Source organism: Tachysurus vachellii, chromosome 15 (assembly GCF_030014155.1).
Source record: "Tachysurus vachellii isolate PV-2020 chromosome 15, HZAU_Pvac_v1, whole genome shotgun sequence".
In the NCBI taxonomy this organism is placed as follows: Eukaryota; Metazoa; Chordata; class Actinopteri; order Siluriformes; family Bagridae; genus Tachysurus; species Tachysurus vachellii.
This window is the reverse complement of record NC_083474.1, coordinates 12,073,766-12,083,946: the sequence shown is the minus strand read 5'-3', so window position 1 is coordinate 12,083,946 and position 10,181 is coordinate 12,073,766. Positions and strand designations below refer to the sequence as shown.

The window sequence follows — 10,181 nt, the reverse complement described above, 5'->3', positions numbered from 1 at the left end:
GTGTCCTAGGTCTTCCCAGGGGCCTCCTCCCGGTTGGACATGCCCGGAATGGAGGCGTCCTCCATGCCATGGAGGCTTCCAGGAGGCATCCGGAACAGATGCCAGAGCCACCTTAGCTGACTCCTCTCGATGTGGAGGAGCAGCGGCTCTACTCTGAGCTCCTCCCGGGTGACCGAGCTCCTCTCCCTGAGGTGTTGTTCTGTGATTCATATATAAGCTATATGTATATATAATATATAATAGTGTGTAATTTTATTAATAATTAATATATATATACTGTATATATACAGGGGGGCACGGTGGCTTAGTGGTTAGCACGTTCGCCTCACACCTCCAGGGTTGGGGGTTCGATTCCCACCTCCGCCTTGTGTGTGGAGTTTGCATGTTCTCCCCGTGCCTCGGGGGTTTCCTCCGGGTACTCCGGTTTCCTCCCCCGGTCCAAAGACATGCATGGTAGGTTGATTGGCATCTCTGGAAAATTGTCCGTGGTGTGTGATTGCGTGAGTGAATGAGAGTGTGTGTGCCCTGCGATGGGTTGGCACTCTGTCCAGGATGTATCCTGCCTTGATGCCCGATGACGCCTGAGATAGGCACAGGCTCCCCGTGACCCGAGGTAGTTCGGATAAGCGGTAGAAGATGAATGAATGAATGTATATATACACACACGCGTGTGTGTGTGTGTAATTTTATTAATAATAATGCTTTTTAACCACTCAATCAATTTTAATCACTAGGTGGCACCAGTTGGGGCTTAATAGGCACAATCATGACTCAATCATGAAGTTTACTTGGCTAAATTACTTAATTATTGATTCTTGATTTACTGAGCATTTATTCCAAATTTCGGTGTTGTTTCTCCAAAAGTCCATATTCTCATAATATCATTATTTACTGCATGTATTTGCGTGTAGATTAATGGCTATTTAGTTTGTTATTAATAGGCATGAACATTGGCATGCATATATTGTATATTGTAATAATTTCATCATTGATATAGCCATGCTAGATAAAGGTAATGGCCATTAATCATTTATGCTCCTGGAAGAAGCAAGACCAAAGTTAGAAAGAAAAAAATAATCAAGATACCATCCAAGAAAAACAGCTGTTTATGTTCTGTGCACAGCGTAGCACTCATAAAAACGAGGTAAACGGCCAAAACCACAAATGGCAGGAGTGGTGTCAATCTCTTCCAGTGGTTGAGTGGCCCTGAAGGTGAAGTGCTGGAGGAGAGACGTGAACATAATAAACAGTTCCACTCGGGCCAGAGCTTCACCTAAACAGGCCCGCTTCCCTGTGAAAAACAGACAGAATAGAGCCATGAATGTAACAAAGAACAAATTATTATAAAATGCTGATGTTTCATATAAACATTAACTGAACCCCCTGTACTGTTCTCATGTGACTGGCTTATTCAGTAATTGTTTACATTAAAATAAGTGCCACATTAAGGGTTATATTTATTTTTCTGTCAATATATATTTCGAAGTGCCCTCCCAGGCAAACCCGTGGTTATGTGCTCTTGCTTTTATCACAGACACATCAACATGATATTACAAGTAATCAGCTTAAACGTGTCCATGCCTCTTTATAAGGTTTCAGACTGCCCCCTTCTGTGTGCAGGCATAAATCTTTGCCAGGTAGTAAAGCAGCACTAGCAACAACCCTGTATTTTTTGAGGAATTGATAAGATAGGAGATTAGAAACCCAGGAATAAGGCAAGAATTAAAAAAGTAAACATTAAAGGAACGGGAGCTCATTTTCATTATTTTCTACCTTGTTTGCTTTGCTCCAATGTTGGAATGTCTACTCAGACTGTTTCCTTGTATCAACTTTCCCATTTTTCCTTTTTTTCTCTAACCTTGTGCAATAATGCCTGCATATAAGCTGGTTATGATATCATTATAGTAAAGAAATGATGATGTGTGTATGGAAGAAGACATTTCTGTACCACCCTTACCTGAGCAAATTCCTAACAAGAGGAAAACAGACTAACAGGTGAAAGGCCATTTTGAGTTATTTCCCACACAGCTGACCCCACATTGTGTTCCAAAGCACCACTATCCTAACATGCATTGCTCCTGCAATCAGCTAACAAAACTACTTGGTTTGTCCCCTGACTAACACCCTGTTATGTTGGTGTTACGCATGCACTTCTGCATTCACCCTTCATGCAATTAGTTCCTTTAAGAATATATCAGCATTTTGGTGACTAATGGGTCCTACACTGAACCTCTATCCTACTAATGGGTCCTACACTGAACCTCTATCTGCACTCCATGCTGTACTCCATAACAATTTTTTGGTTATGATCATTGCTTGGGAAGCTCCTGCTCTGTGTCTTGTACACTACCAGTTTGCACAGGTAATTATTTAATTATTTGCCTTTTAAAAGAAAATTTAAAGCCAAGGCATTTACACTTCTAAATCATTGCAGAATGTGGAAAGGCCTAACCAGAAAAGCACTAGATATATAAATATGCTTGGACATTAATTGTAAATGAGTGTGCAGTGTTTAATATTATAAAGTAAAAACATGTTGCACAGGGGGCACGGTGGCTTAGTGGTTGCATGTTCTCCCCGTGGCTCGGGGGTTTCCTCCGGATACTCTGGTTTCCTCCTCCGGTCCAAAGACATGCATGGTAAGTTGATTGGCATCTGGAAAATTGTCCGTAGTTGCGTGAGTGAATAAGAGTGTGTGTGTGCCCTGCGATGGGTTGGCACTCCGTCCAGGGTGTATCCCGCCTTGATGCCCGATGACGCCTGAGATATGCACAGGCTCCCTGTGACCTGAGGTAGTTCGGATAAGCGGTAGAAAATGAGTGAGTGACATGTTGCACATCTTAGGTTTTAGCTTACCCATTCCAAATACAACAAATGCATCACTTCTTTTGAATCGTCCCTGTTCATCCAGGAAGTTCTCAGGGTCAAAATTGTCAGGGTTCTTCCATAGCTCAGGGTCAGAAAGCACAGAAGACAGCAATGGAAGAACCATGGTTTCCTTAAGAAAAAACACACAAGCACAAGTTGGCAGAGCTGAAATTGAACACATGAAATGATTGTGCATTAAAATACACATGTAAAGTTTTGAAGGTCACATTGTGCATATGTTAAGGTACCTTGGGAATGAGATAGTTCCTATACTCAGTGTCATATAACATTTTATGTGGAACAGCAGTAGGTGAAATATCCATGGTACGCTGAACTTCATGAATGACTGCATCTGTATATGGCATGTTCTGTCTGTCATCAATGGAAGGGCTCCGATCTCGTCCGACCACCTCATCAATCTCCCTCTGGACTCGTGCTATTCAAGATGATGGGTATAACACAGCGTTTGTATCAGATACCTACATATCAAAGCAGTGCTAATTCCGTGTCAGTGGATCATCACACTGTAAGTGCATTCCACATCCAGTACTGGCTACTCCACCAATAATGCTTTATTCCTGCAGTATATTCCTTTATAAAAATGCTCATCCCCTACCTTGAATATCTGGGTGCTTCATCATTAGCAGCAGGCTTTGTCTGATTGTAGAAGACGTAGTCTCAGTGCCAGCACTAAACATGGCCCATGTTGTGCACAATAAGTTATTGAAGTTAAATTCTGTGTTAGGGTTATGTTTTTCCTGCAAAAAAAAAACTTTTTTTAGTTTTTATCTTTAAAACTGAAACAGTTTTTTTTCTGCTTAGTGAAACAGAACAATGCTGCCCTCTGGAATATGTCTAGAATCTGAGCAGCTTTCTATTCTTATTCAGTAGCCTATAAAGATTGTAGTTGTACTGTAAATGTGGACTGGAGCTTAACTAGGCTTAGCCATCATCATGGAGTGTTAGTAAGGACACTGAGACTATTGCTTCAGTTAAGTGTTGTGTTTTTTGTGACAAATGGATAAGAAGTGAATCCAGCTGAGGGTGTAGCTGTGTACAAATTGTATTTTTTCTGCCTACAGGATTACCAGTGCTGAATAATTATGAGATTAATGAGGTATTGTAGCTGTTTGATAACATATACTATATATACTATATAAAAAAACCATGAAAAGAAGGATTTTACCTCTTCCATTTGTAAAAGGAAAGCCTCAATGAAATCTTTAGGGGGTGAAGAAGGATCCAGTGTCTTCATCCGTGCCTCTGCTTCAAGCTTAAATAAACCTTTGGCCTCTTCCACTTTTGACAACATGTCATGGAGATGGCCAGGGAAAAGGCCCATGATTTTGGGAAAAATATTATAAGCCTGTAAGCAAAGAACAATATTAATGTTACATAAACTATGCATTACAGTAAGTACTAAAATAAGTTCTTTGCTAAATAATAAATTGTTCAATATTTTGTAATATGGCCAAAAACCTGGAATTTTAACAGAGGTGTGTAGACATTTTATATCCATGGTATATTGAGACTACTGCAGCTGCAGTTACATAATCACTTAGTCAAAGCATGGTTAAAAACAGGCAAGGCAAAACCAGAATCACAAAATCTATAAAGAGAAACCCCCAAAATATTTCAGAATCGCCACTGAAACAAAATCTCTAAGAAGGCTTATCCAAAGGCAGTTAATGGCTTACATTAAGATATTGTATCATAGTACATCTATCTCTCACACATGCTCAGTCATGCTCTTTTGTGACAGTAAAGATAAAACCTTGTGAGTGTTTGATGAAAATGCAATTCTTAGTCAGTTGCCCCACTTGCTCAAAGCAAACTGGCTATTTTTCCTCTGACCTCACTTACCACCTAGTCTTCCACCCATAGAACTGTCACGCACACACAGATTTTGTTTTTGCACATTCTGTATAATCTCTGGAGACAATTTGTGTGTGACAATTCCAGGAGATCAGTTTCTGAAATGCTCATACCAGCTCATCTGGTACCAAAATTCAGGCCACAAGTCACAGAGATCACACATTTTCTTCATTCTGATATGTGACATTAACTTAATGCACCTGTACCTGCATGATATATACTGCTTTAAACTGCTGCCACATGATTGGATGATTGGATAACTACATAAATCTGCAGGTACAGTATACAGGTGTTCCAATTAAAGTAGACAGTGAGTGTATACATTCCGCACCTAATCTATGTTATTTAATGTTATTTTAAATGTATTTTATTGAATGAATATAGAATGAATAGTAATGATACATTACCTGCCCAAGTGGACTATTGAGAACATTAAAATAGTCTTTAACAGCCCCGAGCATAAGATTTAACTGTGGGTCATCAGATTCAAATCTCTTGCCAAATATGATTGAGCAAATTACATTGCACACTGCTTTATTTATCATGTTTCCTGGATTGAAAGCAGAGTCTGTAAGAAAATAAAAGTTGATCTTAATTGTTTGCATAATTAGGCTCTTATCTAAGTGTATGTACTGAGTGAACACCCAGTAATTAATTACAGACATCTCCAGTGCTCAAACAACTATATGCCCACTGACCATGAGCGGTTTGACCAAAACACAGGTATGTCTCAACTATACATGTCTCTAATTTTAGTAGCAACTGTCCAACCCCACTGTTCTTGTACATGTAACCACAATATTTAACCCTAAGAAGGACAATGTGTCTGCACTAACAAAAATAATATAATGTATATGCAACCATATTGCAATAAAATTCCACTTAAAAGGATTCATTTAAAAGGTACGAAAGGCATTTTAAATTTAAGTAGTTGAGTCAGCACATTTTATATTACCAGCATTAAAAAAGTTTTCGTTGGAAGAGTAATTTATTGTATAAAAAAATTATTGTATGTCAGTATAGAAGGCAACATATTTCAAATAGTACAAAAGCAGTTTTGGATTACATGTGAAAAGACATGGCACAGAGATTTCTGCTAGAAAAGGAAAAAGAAACAAAGAAAAAGAAATTCATAAATTCAGGTTCTGCATAAATCTTACAGCAATAAGCAATACTGTACCTCCAAATGTACTAAAACTTTGTACGAGATAGCTGGCCTCCTCTTTCACCTTATCCTCAATGGTTTGCCGACCCATTCCAAAGTTCTTCAGGGTTAACAGAGTGAACCGCCGAAGCTGCTTCCATCTTTCCCCACTGCTGACCAAAACACCTGGAGTGCAAGAACTGCTCTGACCACAATGTGTGTAACAATGTACAAAATAATTCAAAACTCATTGATATAAATGAACTTACCATATCCATTTGTGATCTTCATTATGAGGGGGTAATTTGCCCTTCCACTAAACTCATTACCCATACCAATCATGGTCTCTTTCAGGGCTCGGTATCCAGAGATCACCACAACAGGTGTTTTAGCAAACCAAAGGGTGAAAATACATCCATGTTTTTTACTGAGCTGATTGAGAGATATGTCATAAATTTAAATTGGGAGCACCCAAATGTATGTCAAAATGTCTTTGTATGTTTTAAAGCATTACAATTTCCCTTAACTGAAACTAAGCAACCTGAACGTGCAGGACAATGACCCTGTGCACAAGGTGGGCACCATGAAGACTGTGTGCAAGTGTGTGCAAAGGTTGGTTGAGTGAACTGCACAAAGCCCTGAACTCAACCCCACTGAACACCTTTGAGATGAATCCAAAATCAGAGCCTGACCTCACTAATATATATTTGGCTAAATTAACAAATTCTTACAGCAAAGCTTCATAGTGTAAACCCTTACCAGAAAATACCCTTACCTGCCACCCCCTGAAAATACACAGGCCTCCTGTGACGTGACCCACCTGACCACCACCAGCCACACTCACCTCAGCATTAGCACACTGGCAAAAATGTTTAAATGTTTACATGCTCATGTTGCACACCGCATCTTGCACTAGTCCGCTACCAGCTGCTGACTTTGAATGCCTCCTGTTGCACGTGTACAATATCAAGGAAGCATTGTAGAGTCTTCATACTTATATTTATTGCTTGAGTGTATTTTTTTGTGTGTGTATTTAAATCGTATTGCTTTGTTTTGTGCTTTGTGTTTTTTTTTGATGTTTAACTAGGGTGACCAGATTTGGGTGTGAAAAAGAGGACACTTCAGCGCGCGTGGGTGGGGCCTAACCCGGAAGTAGGCGGGGATTGTTTTGAAATGGGCGGGGCTTTAACCGGTATGTTATTTTAAGCATGCAATTTATACGGGTTGATCAGAAATTGTTATATTTATTGCTGATTAGAAAAATATTTACAGGACAGCATCAGGATTGAGCTTCAGATCAATGGTTTTGATCACGATAGCAAACGAACTATATTACAGAACAAGTTTTGCAACAATGAAAACAAAACAATGCAGTGCAATTATGAAGTAAAATGTAATGAACAACATAACTTTCTTTTTTAACTTTTAATTTTTTTATGATCAGTGTGATTTTTTTATTATTATTTTTTTGGTTCTTTTTTATTTTTTTCCACACCAGGTGTGTGTGTGTGTGTAGCTTACTAATTAATTTGTAATATTTATAACACTAGCTTACTACCTTTATGTTTTTATGAAATACAGCAAAAACGTGTCAGACACTCAGTGTCTGGTTACTGGTTAGAGACAGCTGAAGGTTTAAAAAAGAAAAAAAAATCTCCGACAGGCAGAGACGCCATGCGAGTCGCATTCTACCAAGCAAGCACCACGTCTGAACGAACCCACGTTTACCAGAACTCTACTGGTTAGTAAGTACGTATTATTAACGTTACAACCCGAAGTAAAAAGCTGAAGAAACCCTAAGAGAGCTGTTCTGTGTGTGTGACTGTGAGTGAGCAGAGCGAGACACAGCAACACAATACATCTGTATGTGTGTAGGGGAGGGGCGCTGTGACTAGCCTATCACTGTAGGGGAGGGGCGCTGTGACTAGCCTATCACTGTAGGGGAGGGGAGCTGTGACTAGCCTATCACTGTAGGGGAGGGGAGCTGTGACTAGCCTATCACTGTAGGGGAGGGGCGCTGTGACTAGCCTATCACTGTAGGGGAGGGGAGCTGTGACTAGCCTATCACTGTAGGGGAGGGGCGCTATTTTTCAGAGGACTGAATCTTTCCCAACAGTCTACAATTACTCATTAAGTAAGAATTTTCGTTTTAATTCGTCAGTGAACTTACACTTGCGTTTCGGCATGGCTGAAGATGCCGGGTAGCCATGCGCTTTGCCAGTGGTAAACAAGGTGCTTGAGGTGACTGACCAATTAAATGTGTACAGAGAATACTATTGACCAATGACGGTAGCTCTACACCCTACACTTCCACTCAATGCAAAGCGAACTGTAGGGGAGGGCGTGACTAGTATGTGAATGAAAGAGAGAGCAATGCAAATTCGCCGTAAACACGTTTGAGGCTAAAATAACAAAATCCCGGACGATTTAGAAATTCCGCCCGGACACATTTTTAGGTTTCAAAAAGAAGACATGTCCGGGCAAAAGAGGACGTCTGGTCATCCTATGTTTAACGTCTGTATGGATGTTGCATCGTTTGACCTGTGAGACACGACATCTCGTTCCACTGCATGTCTCAACATGTAGCGAAATGACAAATAAAGAAACTTGAACTTGAAGAATGGAGGTTATAACAACAAAGGGGGACTAAATATGAAATGGGATGTACAATAAGCAACTAACTTTTACGGAAGTCGTGTTCAGTCGAGTGACAAAAATAAGATGAGAGATAAGTTACTAACCTCGAGGTAATACTTGTACGGTTCCTTTACATAAACCTGAAAGAAATTCCCAACCACAGGTGCAGGAGCAGGACCTGGAGGTAGCCGCAATGGTGTTAAATGAGGATAAGACATAGAACTCCTGTAATTACTCATTTTTCTGCTCCTCCCAGATGGAAATTTGACACAGCTGCTTCTGCTGAGACTATTTTATTTAACTTCTTATGCAATAATAAAACTCTAGTTACGTGGATATCCCAATTATAGAATATGATATGGGAGGTCTAAAAGCCCTGAACATCAAGCCTTTTTAAGGGAGGTGAAGGTTTTAATATTGAAATGTACTTTTGAAATGCCAAATTTCACAAAGAAATTTTCATATACAAATGAACGTTATCTTTTCTTCACATAACTGCACATTAAAGAATAACAGGAGCATTACAATTACTAATATTTTGGACTGCCCCTTTCTGTTGCATAACACATTCAATAATAGGTTTAATTCAAGGAAATATAATATTAGAATGATATTTCTTTCCTCTTATTTGATTAGAAATTCAGTGCAATTATAAAAGACCATAATCACAATATACTGTTTTTATTTCCAAAAGTTATAAATAGCAAAGATTATTATAAAGTAAATATACAAAAAAAATAGGCTATAACAGGAGGTACACTGTAAAAAATGATTTTTTGAACTTGTAAATAAAGATAGCATCATTTAAGTAAATTTTACAAACAAATACTATTTTGTCTTTTTATTTCAAAATGTCACGTTTAATTCAATAAGCTACTTGAGTTTTAGTTTTGATTTATTGTGCTTAAATACATAGCGTCGCTGTCGGGCGGAAACCTCGTATGTCCAAATTTGGTCAATTTCATATTTTTTCACATATCGATGCTATTGGTCAGTCCCCACGTGGGTCTGTTATTTTTACAAGTTATTAACCAATCTAAAGTCTTGAAAATAGCTTGAGCGCAAATCTCATAACTCCATTGGACACTTCAACTGTCCACCTCTTCCTCACTCCGCGGGAGAGCTTCGCGGCATGTTTCTGTGTGTGTGTGTGTGTGTGTGGTTTGCATGTTCTCCCCGTGCCTCGGGGGTTTCCTACGGTGGCCGAGAAGTAGAAAACAAATTAACAAATCCGAAAACACAAGGACAACCCAGACACGGTAGGTATCCTTTTTGAATGGAAACTTACCGATCATTGGACAAGACACCTGTCATTAAAGATATACAGGTGAATGAAAGGTGTCTCGTCCGATGATGGTAAGTTTCCATTCACAAACTATACCAACCGCTTCCGGGTTGTCTGACTTGTTAATGTGTTTTGGGATTTGTTAATTTGTTTTGGGATTTGTTAATTTGTTTTGGGATTTGTTAGTGTTTTCGGATTTGTTCATTTGTTTTAGGATTTGTTAATTTGTTTTGCACTTCCCAGCCACCGTACGAAGACTGATGTGATTATTACACAGTAAGTTAATTAAATATTTGTTTATTGGTCAATTTAGCTACGTTTGCAGAAAATTATAGAGCTATTAAGCTGTCTGCAGTCTGGTGGCTAAAGAGT

At 39.1% G+C, this 10,181-nt stretch overlaps 1 protein-coding gene across 1 annotated transcript; it reads right to left on the bottom strand.

Moving 5' to 3' along the window:
* Nucleotides 1-1,088: 1,088 nt before the first annotated feature.
* LOC132858531 (cytochrome P450 2M1-like) lies at nt 1,089-8,763 on the bottom strand. The gene is made up of 9 exons (XM_060888914.1): nt 8,629-8,763; nt 6,157-6,319; nt 5,924-6,073; nt 5,151-5,311; nt 4,055-4,234; nt 3,485-3,626; nt 3,117-3,304; nt 2,857-2,998; nt 1,089-1,291 (listed from the first exon to the last, which is right to left on the bottom strand). Exons 1-9 carry the CDS (start codon nt 8,761-8,763, stop codon nt 1,107-1,109), a joined length of 1,446 nt encoding a protein of 481 aa, XP_060744897.1. The 3' UTR covers nt 1,089-1,106.
* Between the last annotated feature and the right edge of the window lie 1,418 nt (nt 8,764-10,181).